Raw genomic sequence first — 20,700 nt, forward strand, 5'->3', positions numbered from 1 at the left:
ATAATCAAGCTTATAAAGAATGGATTTTATCGATGCCCGAAACGAAGTTCAGAGCCAAGTGCCGATTATGCATGAAGGAGATCAATATCGCAAAAATGGAAGAATCTGCTCTGAAATCACGGCATGAAAGAAAGGTAAGACAAAAAAGCAGTCTCATGCCCTGAGTTCTCTTTTTCCAAAGACATCAAATACTCCTTCAACATCGTGTGCCCCATGTGAAACAAACTTTAGTGGCCGAGTTTAGTGATAATATTGTCTTCTTATCTGGTCAAAAGGAATGTGCTTGATGCTGAAATTCTCTGGAGTCTGAAGTGCATAACTAATAATTATTCATGTAACTCCTGAGGAGGTATTAGTAAATTGTTCTCCAAAATGTTTGCTGATAGCTGTATAGCGAGACAGTTTTTTTGTAGTGCCACAAAGTGAGCCTATTTGGGCTCCTTTGGATTAGCACTATACTTCAAAGGGATTCTTATAAATGAGCTGAAGAATGTTGATTGCTACACTGTACTCTTTGATGAGACGTTAAATGAGTCTCTACAATCTAAGCAGATGGTCATTATGGTAAGGAATTGATAATAAATTTTGCACTAAGTATCTTACCTCCCAATTTATGGATCATGGAACTGCAGAAAATACTTTGTCCTCTTTTTACAAATGCATGGATGATGGTTAAAAGCTCTCTAAAATACTTCAATTATCCATGGATGGACCCTATGTCAATTGGGAATTCTATTAGAAGCTTCAGTGTGAATTAAAAGAGAAATATTCCCACCAGGTCATATTCATTGGCAGTTGTGGATTACACATAACGAATAATGCTTTTAAACATAGTGAAAATGGGATATGTTCCTTCTAATTTTTATTTTCAGAAAGAATTGTTGCTGCATAACATTTAGAGAAGGTTGTGTAAATTATGGATGAATAATTTCAGAAACGATGTTTAATAGAGGAGAGGAGGGGGTTATGGAATAGGGAATACCTAAGATTTAGCTCTGTCTTTCATGCAGCCTTCACATGGAAATACACAGGATTAAAGAATTTCCCCATTAACACCTCATTACCATTAGTTATAGATTGTGCTGAAAATGATTTTGTGAATTAATATGTAAAACCAGTAGGGTTGATTTTAAAAAAATATAAATTTTAGTCCATAGTACATATACTCTCTTCTCTCTATATAGGCAAAGCATTTAGGTATTATATTTGAAATTAATTATTGCCACAACAAGCATTTTTGCTTCTAGTAAAATAGAAGAGAATAATTTTTAAAATTGGTCTTAGATTTAGGTCCTTGAAAATTTTGTTGAGGTCCTTGAAAAGTTCTGGAAAGTCCTTGAATTTCAATCTCATCATAGAGTGGGAACCCTGTCTGAAGAATGATTTTTGGTTAATTATGTACTCATTAATTTAGTTGCAGCCCTATAAAATTAGTGAGCACCCTCCCCTGCTCTTTGATGCTAGGCAACCCCCAAATATTGCTATATAATTTTATGTTTATTTTGCTTGCTACCTAATTAAATCTATTTGAAATATTTTCTAGTGTAAAATCGTACGAATTTAAAGCTATTAAAATCTCTTCAAAAAAAAATTTTTTTTTCGTTTTTAAAGAAGTTAAAATTTTAAACAATAAGTTACTGCAACAAAATATTTTAAATTGAAATAAGGGACATGCATTTGAAAAACTTTCATGAACAGAACTTTTGCGTAGCCAAAACAATTATAGTTTTAAAAAACAAAAACTGTTAAGGATTCCCAACTTTGTTAAAAATATAAATTTCAGAACTGTAAGTTATCACTGTAAAGTTGTCAAATGACATATTATTAGGAAATTAAATTGAAATGTATGACATTTAATAGAAAAACTTGCAGAAACTAAACATTAATTGACAACAAACACTAAATACAAATGCTATTAAAGATTAAGAACTTCTTTAAAAATAGAGTTGCAGAACTAAATTTTTCAAACGTAATGTCGTTATTGAGTAGGCTATGAACTGCTTTCTCTTAAAAGAAATGAGCATGTCTGATGAAATTAGAGGTATTCTGGGAATAGAAATTAATTGGCTTATTCAGCCTTAATTCATCGAGCTTTGATTTTTGTATTTTTTCTCAGGTTTGGGACAATTAGTCCAGTTCCACCTTTAGAGAACATAATGATGGCACCTTTTTTAATTTATGGGGAGATATTCCTGTGGGATTGGTGCTGTTCAAAAACTCGTCAGGGTAGCAGCTGATTTTGCTGATCACCACTTAATATAGTGTCTACACTTTCGCATATTTCTGTGTTTTTCTCATTGGGCACTATTTATACAAATCATTTGGTGACTGTTAAAATTGCTCTACCTTTAAGCTGGGGAAGTGTAACTGATCTAAAATCAGTGTCAGAACACAACTGTTGAGCTTGCTGAATATTGGAATGCTGTGTAACAAATTTCTGGCAACTTGAGCACTCTCCCATCCTTGCGATTTTGAATGTTCTGTAACCATACTGCAAAAGAATTTATTTTTGAAAGAGCATACGTTTTGAGTAACTTATAAAATTGAAATTTAGCCCAAAGCTGATGTGCTTTTTTTAAGCAGCTAGCAACTGTCACTGAGCAGCAATCTTTAGGAGTCACTGTTTGCACGCTATGTTTTTAGTTTTTTCCCACACTGTAAAATTACATGTTATAACTAATTTTTCACATCTATTCTACGATCTTTGGCGTAGTGGAGTCATTGTAAGTTGTTCTGGTCCTTCAGACCAGTCACTAAATTTTCTGACTTCTATCTGTGTTGGCGATTGTGTGGTTTCTGCTTGGAGGTTTGAATGTATCTCTGTTACATAAAATTTGATTTTTTTTTCTATCATGTGTGACTGGTGGTGTTTAAAATGGATTTTTTTCTTCAGAGATGCTGATGAGACCATTACTTGGATAACAGAGAAAGACTTAGTTTTGTCCACAGATGATTATGGTAGAGATCTAGTGAGTGTGCAAACACTGCAGAGAAAACATGAAGGCATTGAGAGAGATTTGGCTGCCCTCGAAGACAAAGTAACCCAATTATTATTTTTTATTCTACTGTTCTGATAAATAAATCATTTTCAACAATGAATATTTATCAAAACATTATTATTATTATTTTTTTAAATTTATATATTTTTTCCTAACATCGACAATGTGCTGTGATTTTGTCTACCAGTACAGAGATGATTGCTCTCCGGAAAAAATTCAGATTTCCAGATTTTTCACTAACTATGATCTGGAAATCCAAGGTCCAGAAGTTTCTAGAACTCATCAATCACAATTATGTATAGAAATTCTTGTATATTTTAGTTAAAAATATTAGGACTAGAATTTGTTATCTCACGATTATCTCTTTCATTTGTAAATATTTTTTCTGGTAGAATAATAAATGTGATAAGAGTAGAGATAAAAGTAAGCTAGTAAATAATTATTTGTCTGAATTGTACTGCATATAATTTATTTAAAATTTCATGTTTTAAAAATATCAACAATTTAAGTTTATAATGACATTAATTTTTTGAAATGCATCATTAATGATTTTAGTCAGGAAATTTTCTGGATTTTTAAGTTGGGCTCAAATTTACCCCTTCCAGTAGCAAGCAACTGTGTTACTGCATATAACTGGATACTCACGGAATCCCAGAAATTAAATTGCAACCCTATTTCATGTTTAAATCCATTTTTTATGTAAATTTATAATATACATATTAGTATTTATAGTATGTCCGTTTTATTACTTTTGTGTTATCTACTTGATTCTTTTGCTAAATGTTTAAATTATTTAAAAAACTGTTTATTTATATTTCCAGTAACTAATGCAATTTCACTAAGATACGCCACACCCGTAAACTTTGACTAAAAAGGAATAGTTTTTTTTTATTATTTATGTAAACATTTGTTTACAAATGGTGACTAGTTTATTTTTTTATTTTTATTTTTTTGAAGAGATAACTTTAAATGTTGAACATTTCTTAAACATATGCTAAAAATGTTACAAAAAACAAAATCTCCTAAACTGAAATAAATTTTTTTTAAAATTTATTTTTTTAAAATTTTAACCAAAAAAAAGTGAAGAATTTTACAATTTCCGTAGTTAAAATCTGTTAAAAAATTATTAGTTTTTTTTATTAAATATTAGTTCTCAATTCCTAGAATATATACTGTTTGAAACTCCCTTAGTTACAGTGCAAGGGTCATGATCTCTTCAGATATTATTAACAGTGATTATAAAAATACTTTTGTTTTAATAGATCCAACAATCAAATACAGTTTTCTTATATGTAAATTTTGTATATACATATAAATCTGAGGACAATTTTTCTTCTAGCACTCAAAATATTTTTGAACTTAAAGAAATTTAGACAAATATCCTTGCGCATTGTAGCTTTGGTGAATAATAGTCAATTTTAGTTTAGTTTTTATGAATCAGAGATGATTGTACTTCAGAAAAAATGTGGATTTTTTTTTTTTTTTTTGCTAATTGCTATCTGGAAGTTTCTGGAAATCCAAGGTCCAGAAGTTTCAAGAAATCATCGATTAAATTTATGTATAAAAATTCTTGTATATTTTATTTAAAATATTAGAACTTTATTTAATGCTTGGCATCTCTTTCATTTGTAAATATTTTTTCTGGTAGAATAATAAATGTGATTAAAAATAAAAGTAAACTTATAGATAATTATTTATTTAAATTACACTGCATATAATTTATTTAGAATTTCATGCTTTAAAAATATCAATGACATTAATTTTTTAAAATACATCATTAATGATTTTACTCAAGAAATTTTCAGGATTTTTGAGTTGGGCTCACAATTATTCCTGTTAAATGCTATTTTTATTTTTTTAAGGTAATGACACTAGCCCAAGAAGCAGACAGATTATGTGTTATTCATCAAGATCATTCAGGACAAATACAGTCAAAAAATGCTGAAATCTCATCTAATTGGGAGAGTCTTAAATCAAAGGTTAGTCTCTGCTTTTTTTAAAATATTAAGTCTTTTTTAATAATATAATTTGCGATTATAAATAATTAAATAAAAGTAAAATATACAATAAAAATTGATATATTTATAGGCACAAGAGCGCCGTAGACGCCTGGATGAGTCCTATCTTCTTCACCGATTTCTAGCCGACTTCAGAGATTTAGTATCCTGGATTCACGACATGAAGGCTATCATTTCTGCAGATGAATTGGCGAAAGATGTAGCAGGAGCTGAAGCATTGCTTGAAAGGCATCAGGAACACAAGGTTTGTATTGAATATTTTCAAAAAGCAAAATTTCTTATGCAAAGCCAATTTCTGAATTCAGCTGACAAATGCCAGCGCCTCTTATCCATGGCAACTCCCTTCCAATATCTAATCTTTGGGGTTTTCATGTCATTTTCGATATCGTTGAGCCATCTAGTTGGGGTCTGTCTCTGGGACATGTCCCCTCGGGGTTCTTAACGGCAACAATTCTCATGGTGCTATTTTCAGGGCTTCTCCATAGATGGGCCAGCCATCTCAGCCTATTGCTGAGGATTATTTGTGTAATTTAGGCTATTTATAGAGTCAGTAAAGCTTGAAGTTATATCTGGTACACCAGCATCCTCTTTCTTGAATTCCATGAAAGATGGCTCTGAGGATCTTTCTTTCAAAAGTGTCCAGTGACCACTAAATTTCTGAATTTAGGATTCAAGTTTCGCTTTTATAAAGCATTACAGGAAGTACGAGTGTCTTATAGAGTTTTAACTTTGTTTTTCGGCTAAGAGGATTCGATCTTAGTTGTTTCCTCAGTTAAGAGCAACACTTATTAGCCGTTTTTACTCTCTTATTGATTTCTGCTCTAAGTATGTTTTGATCGTTAACTACAGTGCCAGGTATTTCAATTTGTTAACCTTTACAATGGTATAACCATCAATACATAAAGGGGCACTGTAAATTGCAGTTGAGAACGAAAATCCCATGATTTTCATCTTATCTTCGTTAATAGAAAGACCCATATTTGTGGCAGCAGCTTCAAGAGCTTGAAAAGCCTCTTTGCCATATAATGTAAACTAGTACGTAGTTATAAAATAATATGTAAACTAGTGTTTACATTTTATAAATGCCTGGTTTCTTAAAAAAATAAATTTCCTTTTATGTCTTATATTAATTAGCATTATTTGTATTTAGAACTAGTAATTGAGCATTTGATTTACCTGATTAAGTATTGGTAATTAGTAATTCAGAAGAAGAGATGTATTATGGAATATATGCTTAAAGTATTTATTTTAATTAGGGTGAGATAGATGCAAGAGAAGATAGTTTTAGAGCCACCGCTGAAGCAGGAAAAATACTTTTAGATCAAGATCATTATGCAGTTGAAGAAGTGAAGGAAAAAGTAATTATCATCTATTCATCATTATGATAATTTAACGTTTTTTAAGAAACACTCTTGGAGGAGTGTTTAAATGTATGCTAATGAATAAATGCTTATAAATAAATTAATTTTGAAACTATTTCATTTACTATAGCATGTATGTTTAGCTGTTCCTTTTATCCTATAGACTTTTCCCTCAATTCAAATTAGTTATCCTAATATAGCTGACATCAGAGCACAGTAATTGTGTTTCCTCTTAATATATTGTGTATAATATGTAGAGGGGATTTTTTTTTCTCATTTGAAAAATTTTTTTTCTCTTGTACTCCATTAAAACTAATGCTTAAAAAAGTTTTCTTTGTTTTACAGCTTGTGACTCTTGCAAATGAAAAGCAATCCCTACTCTCACTGTGGGAGGAGAGACGTATCCTTTATGAACAATGCATGGATTTGCAACTCTTCTATAGAGACACTGAACAGGCAGACACTTGGATGGCTAAACAAGAAGTAAACTCATCTATTTAAATTTCATGCATTATTTGATTTTTTTTTATATCCTTCAATATTTTAATGTAAATTAAAATCATTTAAAAACTTTAATATTTATATTTTTTAATTTGTTCTTCATCTAATATAATAGTTTACATACCGGCAAAGTCTCCTGTTTTGTAACGAAGACTCCCGTATTTTGCATCAATCTCCTGTTGCCCGTATATTCTCAAATATCTCAGTATTTGATGAAAAAAATTTCGCAGTTAAATTTCCTTCGGATGGCAAAAATACACCTTGTTTGGTTTCTAAACAGATGGTGCTATTGTCGGTACTGCAGTATGTTAGGTGTTTATAGTTTAATTAATTATAAATAATGGTTTGAGAAAAGATTTAAATTAAGATTTACATACATAATTGTTACTTCGGTAAATGTAAGTGCTTATATTATTTTCAATTTTGAATTTCTCTTTTCGACTTATATAATTATGCATGATGTGTCAAAACTTTACTCAAAGCCTAAAAAATTTTGCTAGTAAAATCTCTGTTATTTTATTTCTCCACTGTTGGCAAATATTAGTTTATTAAATTTACTATAGTGTGTTAGTTCAGTTCTGTTCTTAGCCTGTTTTCTTACCCTTCTTGCAGTATGCTAAATTTAAAACCATTTTGCGAAGCAAATTGTAAGACTGAACCATAAAAATTTTACACATATTGTACTTAAAAATTATACATATATTGTATTACAAAAATATAAAAAGTTAAATCTTTTAAGATTGGTCATTTCAGAGATTTATATATATTTCAGGGAATAAAAGAAATATGTTCAGGCAAAATTTTATATAATTCTTGTAGTTTAAGCTGATAGGGTTTTTCTTTCCAACTGCTAACTTTGCCAGACACTGCAAATAGGCATTGCGAATTTAATTTCCTCTTCTCCTAGGCATTCTTGGTGAATGAAGATTTGGGAGATTCATTGGATTCTGTGGAAGCACTCATTAAAAAACATGAAGATTTTGAAAAATCTCTAGCTGCTCAAGAAGAAAAAATTAAAGTAAGAATTTTTTTCTGAACTCTTCCTCATATTTTGAATCGGATAAGATAACTGTGTATTTATTTAAATTATATTTTAAGTATTTTATTATTAAGATTATATTTTATAAATTTTAAATACTTTACGACTAGCTATAAAGTATCTAAAACTAAATTGATATGGTTTTTCCATTATTCTGAAACTGGTGTAACTAATCAGAAAATAAAACAGAGCATGTGATTTATATGATATAATGTTAAGGTTAAGTAACAGAGACCTAAAGAGCAACAGATAAAATAGTTTGGCTTGACAATACTCAGACGGAAAAAAAATTCTTTCGAAAATTGAATAATATTTATAAAATATTTCCTATTTAAAATCGAGGTGTTTAAAAAAAAGTTAGATTTGAAGTTCCAATGTTACATTACACTTAAGAATTAAATGTGTAATAAGAATTATTTTTCTCTATTAATTTGAGTATTTTTGTTAATATTACTTGAAATCTGTGTTACTTGTAAAGCTTATATTGGATTTGGCTTAAGACTTGCAGATAAATTTTTGCTTAATAAGTAGGATTTCTACATTGAAATTGTGACAAGGTTTTTGACCCAGTATGCAAAAGATGGTACTAAATTAAAATTAAAACTTTTTTATTTTAATTCCTAACTTTAAAAAGCCCAATAAAACTCACCTGGGTTAGGGTTTTTTTAAAAAAAGAAACCTGCATTTATTTAAACCCTGAATTGTGAAGTTCTCCCTTGGTTAGAAACCCTTGTTGTGGAACATTAAAAATTGGTAAACATTAATAAGATACTATTTACCAGATGTCTATTAAATTCAGGTAGTACCACATAAAACCATGCAGATTGCCTGAGAGACAATAGAAAGTTTCAAATAGGCTTCAGGCCATTTCTGATTAACAGTGCTTTATTTGCAGTTTCTAAATTACATTATTCTGACATCATCTTAACAAGGAGAATAAATCTGAGAGCTCTTCATTTAATATATATCAGAAACATAGTTACCAACATCATATAGTATAAATTCATTTTTTTCACCAAAAGCTCTTACTTATCTCTGTATTAATTATTTTAAAAAACTTATTAAGTTTATGATTCAGGCATTCAACTGAGTGGGATTATATATAACAATTTACTTTTGGAAAAAAAATTAAACTGCATGCTCACTACATTTTCATTAAAAAATTTTTGAACTATCTTTTTTAATCGTTTGAATGGGGAAATATTGAATATTCATATCTTCATCAATTTTGATGTCTTTCAGTAACTCTTTATTTATGTATTTAATTTTTTTTAAGGCTCTTGATGAATTTGCCACTAAATTGATTGAAGGGCAACATTATGCAGCAGATGATGTTGCACAAAGAAGAGCTGCTGTAAGTATACTTAATTGCTTATATCGCTGTTATATATTATAATTGCTTGCTCGTCGTAAGGCGGTTATTGCAACTTTTTCTTTTTGCCTGAAAATGCTAAAAAAAAAGCAACTATTTTCAGTAAAAGGAGGCTATTAAGAGACTTTTCTATGCTCCTAGCAATGTTTTTTTTTTTTTTTTTTGTGTGTGTGCATAAATTGGGTTGAAAACTTGCGACCCCTCAATGGCTTCGGAACACAGTGAATTTTTTTTCTTTAAAAATAAAAAATTTAGAATTGCAAATTTGAGTCATCATTTTTTAATGTGCTAAATTTGCACAGATTCCATTGTCAGTCCTTCTCGATCGCCTTTCAATGGTTATTGCTACGAAATTCTGCATGATTTTAAAGAACATAATTTTTAATGTGATATTACAATGCGTGCTTTTCGAATTTGAGTAATCACTTTTCACAATATTATATATATGTGTGTGTTAAATCAATTGATAAAAGGGAAAAATTTTTAGAAAAGTATTTTTTTTTAATGAAAAAATATTTTTTTTTATGATATAAAAATTTAGTGCTAGAACACTAACGTTTATATAAAGATTTTCTTTGCCATCACAATTTTGCACGATTTTAAAAAACTTAATTTTTAATACAATATTACAATGCATGAATGTTGTTTTTTTTTTAATAAATTTTTTTTAAACGATTTCTAGTCATTAAAAGTATTTAATTTTCTGCAAATAAACTAATTTTTTTGAAATAAAAATTTTGTGCTAGAGCACTAATGTTTATATAAAACTCGACATATTTGCCACCAACTAGACTAAATCATGGTATATGACAATTAAGTTATTTATTAAAATTTTAGTCATATTTTTGTTCTTATTTAGGCAAATATTTTCATAGTTTTCGGCAACTATTTTCATGCTTGAGGCTACTAAAAGCAACTATATTGTTTATTTTTTTTCTGTGGCAACCTTTAATGTGTTGGTATTAGAGAGGTATGTCGCAGAAAGCTCGGAAAAAATTCTGCCACAGGGTTCACGACATTGTTTCCATGCCTGATACACCGTTAAAATTTCTTGAAATAATTCTCTGTAGAATTGCTGATGAAAAAAAAACATTTACTTTTATGACTTTGAGTGTTTAAAATTCGTGTGTAGTTATCCATTTTCAGAAATCTTAATGTTGAGTTGTTCATATTTTGCAGTTACTAGAAAGACGTTCCGCACTGATGGAGAAATCTGACATTCGACGTGCAATGCTGGAAGATTCTTATCGTTTACAACAGTTTGAAAGAGATTGTGATGAAACAAAAGGTTGGATTAGTGAAAAGTTGAAGACTGCAACCGATGAGAGTTATCTTGTAAGTTAATTGATTTTTGTGTCCACAAAAGCAACTTTATTTTTAAAAATTTTTTACTTACGTCAATTATTTTATAGGATCCAACCAATGTTAATGGCAAAGTTCAGAAACATCAAAATTTTGAACAAGAATTAAATGCCAATAAAAGTAGGATTGATGAAATTGCTAGTACTGGTCAGGAATTGATGGAAGCAAATCATTATGCTTCATCCCGAATAAGGTGAGCTAAATATTTCTCCTTATATTAACATTATTCAATGCTCAGTAAAAGCATTTTAAAAAAGTAATAGGTTTACCACAGATATTTTTTATTCAAAAATATCAATTTTGTATGCTGGTCAGTATTTACAAATAAGAACTGCTTCGAAACTTTTCACCTTATAGTTATCCCAGGTGGGAAATGTAATTATTTAAGAATTAGATTTTAAGTTTTCGCGAGAAATTCAAATAGTTCTCAATCTCTTATTTATTTTTAGTTATTATTTTTTTACTAAAACCTTTTCTCCTGAAAAACTACAAAAAATAAATGATTATTTATTTGTAACAATTGTTATATGTAATCTTGAATTTATTCAAGGTAATGAATTGAATGCGAAATTTACATTTTAGAATTTTATACGATTATTAGCTAAAAATATGTTTGCAAAATTCATTTCGCAAAATAAATCATGCAAAATTTTTAAAAAAAACATCTAAATGTTTTTTGTGTGCAGAAAATTTAAAGAACTCAATAAAGATGATCTAAATAAAGTACTACATTCTCTTGAATAATTAAATAAAATAATAACAATAATTAATTAAATAATATAATTAAAAATTTAAATATTGTTAAAATTGCTAATTTTGTTTCGGTATTTTAGTGACAATGAATAAATTATAAAAATTGTTTGTTAAAATTTCAAAAATTACAGAAATAAATTTAAATCATGATTAAAAATTTGAGGAATGTTTTTTTTTTTCCACCGATAGAATTCTCCTCTCCCTTCTGAGAAAATTTTTGTAGGTGCCCTTGACAAGAAATAAATTGATGAATGCAAAAAAAAAAAGTTCGAAACTACTTTCTTAATTTTTCCAGGCTGGTTTGATCGCAGATAAAGCAAATTAAAATGTAATTGAAATTAAAAAGTTTTTATAGAAATAAAGTTCAAAAATTTTCTTTAAAAAATACCTTTTTTTATTGTTTACTTCCGAAATATTTGAATTATTATTAGAAATGGCACAAAATATTTTAAGCCCCTTCCTTTTTTTATTTCAATTCTTTTTACATTTTTCCTCGCTCAACTACACAAAAATAAAGTGAATTTTTTTTATCTCTTAAAATTTCGATTTCAATAAAGTGAAAACCAAAAGAACATATTTTTTAGATAACGTAGTTTAAGCGGAACGAGACGAAATACATTGTTTTTGTAAGAAAGAAATTATTTATAAAAAGGAATAACCTGTACACAATTACTCTTTAAGAATTAAATCCTTTCATTTCCAAGAATTAAATAAGAAAGGCATTTCATAAAAAGATCATTTCATAAACATTGTAATTTAGCATAATGAATGATTTCTTCAGAAAAGCTTAATCATAAAAAAACATCCTTATAAAGTTAAAATATTACTAAATGCTGTATAATGGTTTTGCAACAAAATAATAAAGTTTCAGATAGTTAACAATTTTTTCCCCTTATTTTTGGTCATCACGTCTGATGGCTTTGTCATTTTCGACTTTGGTACATTTATATTTATATTATTAAATTTTGTAATTTGTGTTAAATGTAAAGCTATTACAACGTGATATAAAACAATTTTTGTTGTAGGTGTTTGGATTTATTTTTGAGATTTAATATCAATGTACTATGAGCGACAGCATGCTCCTTTTCTGTATCAGAAGGTGATGGGAGTCGTATTTTTCCTATATTCTGATTTCAAGAACCTAACTGCGTTTTAGGTTGCGTGACTAATCGTGCAATTTTAAATATTATTACAAAATAACTAGTTGACCCACTGAACTGAAATTGGTGTCTATCGTCATAAAATGGTTTGATGTTCCATTTTAAAAAATTAAAAAATACCATGCATGTTCCTTATTAAAATACCTAAAAATTCAGTGAAAATACATTAATTTGAGGTACCTTTATAGGTACCTCAAATGTTAAAAGTTCCATGTCATAATGTTCCACAAGTTCCATGTCATAATGTTTGACAGGAAAAGAGCAACGTTTTTGGAGAAAATATTGGACTTATATGTCCAATATTTTTTCCTTATTAGGACTTATATGTCCAATATTATATAAAATATTTCCCATATTTTTTCCAAAAACTTTGCTCTTTTCCTGTCAAACATTATGACATGGAACTTGTTCAAGAAGAATCAATTATTAATGTAGATTTTTTTTTTTACTTTACCTGACTTCAATGTTTATTTACGTTAGTTTGTTATGTATTTATTAGCTTGTGGCTGAACTACCTCTACAATGATTAAACATCAATTCACTGGTATATAAGACTTGCTAACTAAATTCTATCTTGGGGTATCTTTTCTTGGATGATGACTGACATTGCCTGCAACTTCTCTCCCCACAAGCTCATTAATTATTTTTACACTTGTTTATAGCAAATAATTAGCATGAGCCAGTTCAGTCTATTTGAACATTATAATTGAAAGGATAGTAGACTTAAATGAAAGTTATTAAACTTTACTGTTGTAATTTTTTTTATTTAAAAAGCATTTTAAATATTGAAAAATAAAATAAAAGTTATGATAGTAACTGAATTGTTTTAAAAGTGGGCAGTTAGATAAATACAATGCTTGATAGCCACTTTTTTTATATGACTAAAGAAGTGTCTTTCTTTTTTGTTAGTGAACGTATGATGGAAATATTGGATTTGTGGAAATCACTTGTTGAGGCAACTGAGAGGAAAGGATCGAAATTGAATGAGGCAGCTGCCCAACAACAATTCAATAGAGGTATTGAAGATATCGAAATCTGGCTATCTGAAGTAGAGGGACAACTCTTATCTGAAGATTATGGAAAGGTACAAATTTTTGTTTCTTTTCTTTTTAAGTTATGTGACATGTATTCTTTTACAATTTTGTCCTAATAAGATGGTGTAAACAACATGCTCGTCAGGGGTGATTGTATTCTGTGGGTAACCCGGAATTACAGGTTTTTTGCAACATTCTTCCAGGTCTAAAAACTAGAAGCAGGGTATGTGTTTTTTACTCAAATATGGCAGAATTCCACAGTTTGTATTCACATGATTTAAAAAATCACACATCGCAATTACTATTAATGTGGTTTAAAAATCCAATATCACGATTTGTATTAGCGCTTTTCTAAACCAAATGTTGCGTTTACGCGAGTTTAAAATCCAATATTGCGACTCGTATTCTGTAATGTGAATAATCAATGTTGTAATATGAAACATAAATTTTTGCATTCATGGGTAATTTAAGAACTATGCATTGCGATTCGTATTCAAACAATCTAATAATTATGCAGTGTGATTCATATTTGCGTATTCGTATTAAAATCCAATGCTGTGATTCGTATTCTCGCGTTTTTAAAATCCAATATTTGTATTCGCTTGATTGTAATATCAAACATTAATTTTTGCATTTATAGGTGATTTAAAAACTATGAATTGTGATTCATATTCACACGATCTAATAATTATGCACTGAATCTTATTTGCATATTCGTATTAAAAATTTATCATTGTAATTTTTATTTTTGCTTTTTTAATATTCAACATCGCGATTCATTTTCACCAGATTTTAGAGTCCAATATCGCGATTCATATTCACTCTTATTTTACAATCCAATATTGCAATTCTTGTAAGAAGTGAGTTTTTTCTTGAATTAGTTACTATAAAAGTGTGATAGTTGGTAGTTTCATTATAAATGTTAGTTCAAAAAGTTATGTTGAATATTAAACATGTACGATATATAAATTGATATTGATTTTTTGCTAATAATATTTTCAGAATTTTTCACTTTCTACCACAAACACCTCTGCAGGGTGTGTAGTGTTTTTAAAAAGTGCTTAAAGGTGCTTATTATTTTAGATTTTCGTTTTTTTAAAAGCCGGTAAAGATGCTTTTTTTATTTGGTGTGTTTTAAAAGTACTTAATTTTCTCTCTACAAAAATCAAAATTTTTTTTCTTTACCATGTTGATTTTCACCACGTATTATGCAAAATCGTGGTTTTCATATTGTTCTTTTTAATGTTATCACAAATCATTCAAACTCAATGCATTTTGGTGCACCGTTGTACCTTTTGATGAAATGCTTGCGGGTCCGCATATATATATACTGAGCGGGATTCAGTGGGAATTATTCTTGGACTATCATGTGCAACTCTGCTGCATTTTGCAAGAGATTCTAAATTTCCGGCTTCATTTTCTTCCCTCTGAAATCGAACCGAAGAATCTCTATCTTTTTATGATGACTAGTATGATAAAAAAAAGAGTTCTTTGTCAGAAACTTGTTATTTTATCATGATCATGTAAAGTCTTCTAAAGCTATTTTGCATTTTGTTAATGTATATAGTGCTTAAAAATATTTTTTGAGTGCTAGCTTAAAAAGTACTTAAACGTTGCTTTTTTTTTTGTTGAAAGATTTGGCTATGCACCCTGCCTTTGGTTGATGTAAGTGAAGAATAACTTTCCCCAACTTGAGTGTTTCAATATCACACACTTGCAAATAAATAGAAAATTGATCAATGAACTTAAAAAAATCACTAAATCATGGTTGCAAGAAAACCACCTCTTTTCTTTCTTTCTTTCTCTCTCTCTCTCTTTTTTTTAAAATATTATTTAAAGCAGACTTTATGAAAAGGTAGTTATTTTTTAGTCATGTCATCTTTGGAGAATGATTCTGCACATTTTAAAAATTCAAATAATTTTAGGTCCTAAGAAGTTGATATTATTAAAGTAGAACTGATTATTTTAACTTTAATTTCATTAAACACAACTAGTTCTTTAAAATTTTGGAGAAACAATATCAACAATCTTGTCTTGTGATAATCAGTGTTGTTTAATGTAACAGTTTTTTTTGAATTATTAACATTATAAATATCTTTTTGCAGGATTTAACAAGCGTACAAAACTTGATAAAGAAACATGCTTTATTGGAAGCAGATATTGCCTCTCATCAGGTAATTTTTCCCCTCTTCATCAATTTGATTAAAGTACTAGTACTAGTTTGAGTACTAGTTTCTTAAATTTTTTCAAAGAAACAATCTTGATGTATAAATCGGTTGAATTGGTTTTAGGATCGCATTGATGGAGTCATCATCCAGGCCACAAATTTTGTTGAACGTGGTCATTTTGATGCAGTTTCAATTCAGAATAAACAGGTGGCGCTAGTTGAGCGTTATAATGCTTTGCAAAAGCCCATCACCACTAGACGCCAGAGACTTCAAGACTCTCTGAGAGTGCAGCAGTTGTACAGAGATATTGAGGATGAGGAGGCTTGGATTCGAGAAAAGGAACCTATTGCTGCTTCTACTAATCGAGGTATGGTTTCTACCTTTTTAAAGTTGCTCTTAATACTTGCAAATAATTGGAGTGTCCTAATTCACACAATGTACATTACTCTCCTGGATTTAAAAGTTCTTTTTAAAAAAAATGCCTCTAGGGCACTACAATAGAATGGGTTGGACAGAGATGATTGTGCTCCAGAAATCCAAGGTACAGAAGTTTCAAGAAATCACATTTATGTATAGATTTTGAGAAAATGTTTGATTTTGAAAAAAGTAAACTTTCTTCCTTTTTTTTTTTTTTTTAATTTTAAGCTCTGAAATCTTTTTGCACTGAAAATTTTCAATATACTTACAAGGGTAGAAATTAAGAAAATGTAGCTATCTGTCCGTATGACCAGAAAAAATTGAGAATATTTTGATTTTGAAAAAAGTAAACTTTAAAAATTATATTGACCAGCATCCTTAATATGAATCTAAGTTTAAGTAGTATTTAGCTGTTTTGATTCAACCCTTTAAGCCCACTCTTTCATTTATTTTATTTTTTTTAAATTTAAGCTCTGAAATCTTCTTACACTGAACATTTTCAACGAACTCACAAGGGTAGAAATTTAGAAAATACAATTATTGGTTCAAATGTGTCGAAAATTACCTTATTCTATTTTGTTTAAATTTAATTGTTAATATTAAATTATTTTTAGTTGTTTTCTGTAATATATCTAAAAATTCTTCAATTTTGTTTATGTTTGCAATTGATACCCAGTTTTTTTCCAGAAGTATGCTGCAATATATTTGAAGTCATCACATAATCAAATTATTATTACAGGTAGAGATCTGATTGGTGTTCAAAATTTGATTAAGAAACATCAAGCCATGTTAGCAGAAATCAATAATCATGAAAACAGAGTACGCTCTGTCTGCCAATGTGGGGATGAAATGGTGCAAGAAGGTATTTAAATTAATTTTTTTTTGTCAATTTCAAAGTTAGATTTAACAAATAAATGAAAAATCCTTCTGTTATTTTCAAATATTTTTAAATATATTCAGTTTAATGTATAAAATTTTATTTACTATCAATATTTTCCTTTTAGGTCATTTCGCATCGAACGACATACAAAAACGATTGAGTGGATTGAATGAAAAATGGCAAGCTTTGAAGGTATTTATTCATCATTGTTCTTATTTTAGGACATGCTCTTATCTGCTCATGATTATACACTAATCTAATTTAGTTTACTTAAAAAGGAAAATTATATAGATTTTTTTTGGCAGCTTTGTATTTTTCTATGGACATTTTAGACAGATTTTGTCTCAAGATCTTAAAAGCAATTTACAAATTGTTCAATAACAAAAAAGCATCATCTACCATCTTTTTTTAAAAGCATAATTGCATTGGTTAAGAATTATAATTTTCCTACCTGGGCTTGGATAAGAATTTGGTAACAGTCCTTATTATAGAACCCTAACACAGCAAGGCCAGTTACCTTTTTCATGTGAATAAACATTCTTGTGATTAAATCTATTTGATATTTTTTTTTAATTTACTAAATTTTAGTTATTAGACGATTCTAAAACTTTGCGCATAATTTAAAACCAAATGAAATACCACACGCTTTCGTTAATGTATTATCCATCATTTTCTTTGTCTCTTAGTGTCTAATTATTTTTTTTTTATGTGTGTGTGCGTGTATAGAAATGCACACAAACATGTTTAGCATTGCTATTCATGTAACAATTCAATTTAAGTGTCGAGAACTTAGAGACTCAATGCTAAAGGCTTTAGCGGCAAGAGCATATTTTGAACTGTAAATAAGAAAGTTTTCAAAATCATCTCTGCGCAGTGACTTAAACAAAATTAATAGTAACAAAATTTTCATGTTCTAACTATCCATGTTTAAATCAGGCAATATTTAAAAATGGACTAAGTCAAGTCTTACTTGAGTTAATACAAAAACCAAGCTCTGGCCTTAAATTTTTCCTCTAACAAATTAAACTTATCACTGGTGGAACCCAAATTTTATTTACATTTATTTTAATTAATTTTATTTACAATGATCACTTTTTCTGCATAGGATAAAGCTTTGCAAAGAAAGCAGGATTTAGAGGATTCTCTTCAAGCTCACCAGTACTTTGCTGATGCAAATGAGGCCGAGTCCTGGATGAAAGAGAAAGAGCCTATTGTCGGAAGTCAAGATTTTGGAAAGGATGAAGATTCCACTGAAGTATTAAACATATTGTAATGTCTCAGACAAAAAAACTACCTAATCTCTATCTATACCTATAATTTTGCTCTTTATTTGTAGTCTTTGCTGAAAAAACATGAAGCTTTGATGGCTGATTTGGAAGCTTTTGGAAATACTATACTGTCACTGAAAGAGCAGGCTCATTCTTGCCGAGTAAGTAACCAAATTTGATGTGTGTCTTACTGATATAATTTGAATTTTAAGAGTTCTATTCCCTTGTTCTCTCAGATTTTGTTTTTGATAATTATTATATTCTTTAATCTTCATTCTCTCTCTCTCTAACTCTTTTTTTTAAATTTTTTTTATCCTTTTTAACAAACTTTTGATGATTGTATCAGCCTATCTTTAGATAAAAAGAGGAAAGCAAAAAATTTACATTATTAGATTGGAATTTTAAATTATTAGAATATTATTGGAATTTTTATTTATTAGAATTTTAAATTTAAAGCAATGAAAATATACTATTTTAGGTAGATAATTAAACACCCTATTTTTATTTTAGATTATTTAGATTTAAGATTTTTTCTTTAAAAAAAATATGCCTTTATTTATGTTTAACTCTAAAGAACTGATTTGCTTCATACTGAAAAGTAATTCTTTCAATGCTGTAAATTGTGCAACTAAAGTAATTTTGAAAAATTTACTAACAGACCAACACAGAACACTAACTAATCTTTTTACAAAATACTAATTGCACAGTTGTATTCTTTGTAATTTTATCAACAAAAAAGAAAATTTATGAAACAAGATCTGATATATCTCTTCCTTTCAGAATGAGAGATTACCTTGTATATATTGCATACCCAAAAATGGAAAATTAATGAATAAAGTTACTTTTTATTATTAGATATGAAGACATTTGTTTAGTTCATCTGTGAAAACTGAAGGTAGATAATTATTTACAGTGTGCAAAGTGCTTAACACTTTTGATCTAATGAATTTATTTTCTTATTCTAACATGCACACATACCCCTTCAAGGGATTGACTTAAAAGATGCTAATTATTTGTGGACAAACTAAAAATTACTAAACAAGATACATTAACATACTCTCTTTGAATAAAAACATCTTTTTTTCTGATGTGTTTCAATTTATAATTCTCAACATTTGGATTTACAATTCAGAAATTATAGCCACAATCGTTTAGTAAGGAGAGCAATTGAAATTATGGTCTCCTTCATGTTAATTTCACTTTTTCGCATTTTACCATGTTTTGGAGAATTTAAAACCTTTAAGTTTCTGAATAAAAATAAAAACTTTTTTTATCCAAAGGTAATTCCATACATAAAAAAGTTTTTTATGTTTGTCAAAACACAGATTTTATAGGTTTCTGAAAAACTTTTGAGTTGCAAGGTATGCAAATTTTCAAATATTATTAAACTGCGGAATTTAAAATGGCAGAATACAAAATGTGAATAAACTCATTCAAATAGTTTGTGAATAACTAAATTTTGAAACGTTGGTATTTTGTCATTTGAAATTACCTAGTTTCAAATATCTTATAATTCAAAAGCTTTTTAATGTAAGTTAACTTTTTTTTCTTCAAAGTTTAATAATAATAAACCATTATAAATAATTTTTGCATGGAAATATCTTTGAATTAACTAGTTTAATAATTCTATGTCAAAAATTTTTGGTTTGCTAAAATAGTTACAGGGATACAGTAAAACATGCAAAGCAAAATTAACATTAAGGATTTCGGACACCTTTTTCTTTTCCTTCAGATTGTGACTACTTTTACTTACGTTATTATAAACATTATACATTAATATATTACGTTATCTAAACATTATTATATATGTTATCCAAATAAAGCTGTTAGCTTATTCTTTATGGTGAAGATCGTTTAAGAATTTTTTTTTTCTACAGTTGTGACATCTTGATTTTTGTTTTCAGCAACAAGAGCGCCCGGTAGTAGATCATGCCGGTAAAGAATTTGTGATGGCCTTGTATGACTACATTGAAAAAAGTCCAAGAGAAGTATCAATGAAAAAAGGAGATGTTCTTACTCTCTTGAATAGTAACAACAAGGTAAATATATATATATTTGTATAGAGGATTCTAAAATGTGTTGTGGCCCTTACTATTATCCGTGTGTCTTCATTTGAAAGTTTACCAGATAAAAATATAGCTAGGTGTATAGTTAGTGGAGCTTGGGCAATCTTTAATATAATATGGAGTCTGCCATTTTCATCGTCAGAATCTTTGCCATATCTAAGTAATATTCTCAGAAGTATCTAATTTTTTCTCTATAAAATGCTTAGAGACATTTTAAATATTCAGTATTTTAGACAATATTTATTTTATATAATATTTAACAGTTTCTGAAATTTAAATAGTTACCATATGTTATCTATTTT

At 28.6% G+C, this 20,700-nt stretch overlaps 1 protein-coding gene across 2 annotated transcripts in view; it reads left to right on the plus strand.

Moving 5' to 3' along the window:
• The window catches only part of alpha-Spec (alpha spectrin), a 70,338-nt gene that overhangs the window by 12,720 nt on the left and 36,918 nt on the right, over positions 1 to 20,700 (plus strand). For both annotated transcript variants that reach the window (XM_087158771.1, XM_087158772.1), the window contains exons 8-24: positions 2,894 to 3,038; positions 4,862 to 4,978; positions 5,088 to 5,261; positions 6,274 to 6,375; positions 6,724 to 6,861; positions 7,787 to 7,897; positions 9,195 to 9,272; positions 10,470 to 10,625; positions 10,703 to 10,845; positions 13,475 to 13,649; positions 15,705 to 15,773; positions 15,891 to 16,134; positions 16,924 to 17,046; positions 17,189 to 17,256; positions 18,170 to 18,319; positions 18,401 to 18,493; positions 20,237 to 20,371. In XM_087158771.1, the coding sequence (XP_087014897.1) occupies positions 2,894 to 3,038; positions 4,862 to 4,978; positions 5,088 to 5,261; positions 6,274 to 6,375; positions 6,724 to 6,861; positions 7,787 to 7,897; positions 9,195 to 9,272; positions 10,470 to 10,625; positions 10,703 to 10,845; positions 13,475 to 13,649; positions 15,705 to 15,773; positions 15,891 to 16,134; positions 16,924 to 17,046; positions 17,189 to 17,256; positions 18,170 to 18,319; positions 18,401 to 18,493; positions 20,237 to 20,371 (2,221 nt within the window). The remainder of the gene's footprint in view (positions 1 to 2,893; positions 3,039 to 4,861; positions 4,979 to 5,087; positions 5,262 to 6,273; positions 6,376 to 6,723; positions 6,862 to 7,786; positions 7,898 to 9,194; positions 9,273 to 10,469; positions 10,626 to 10,702; positions 10,846 to 13,474; positions 13,650 to 15,704; positions 15,774 to 15,890; positions 16,135 to 16,923; positions 17,047 to 17,188; positions 17,257 to 18,169; positions 18,320 to 18,400; positions 18,494 to 20,236; positions 20,372 to 20,700) is intronic.

The sequence above is a fragment of the Parasteatoda tepidariorum genome, chromosome 3 (assembly GCF_982258835.1).
Source record: "Parasteatoda tepidariorum strain Cologne lab strain chromosome 3, Ptep-v5.0, whole genome shotgun sequence".
Taxonomy (NCBI): domain Eukaryota; kingdom Metazoa; phylum Arthropoda; class Arachnida; order Araneae; family Theridiidae; genus Parasteatoda; species Parasteatoda tepidariorum.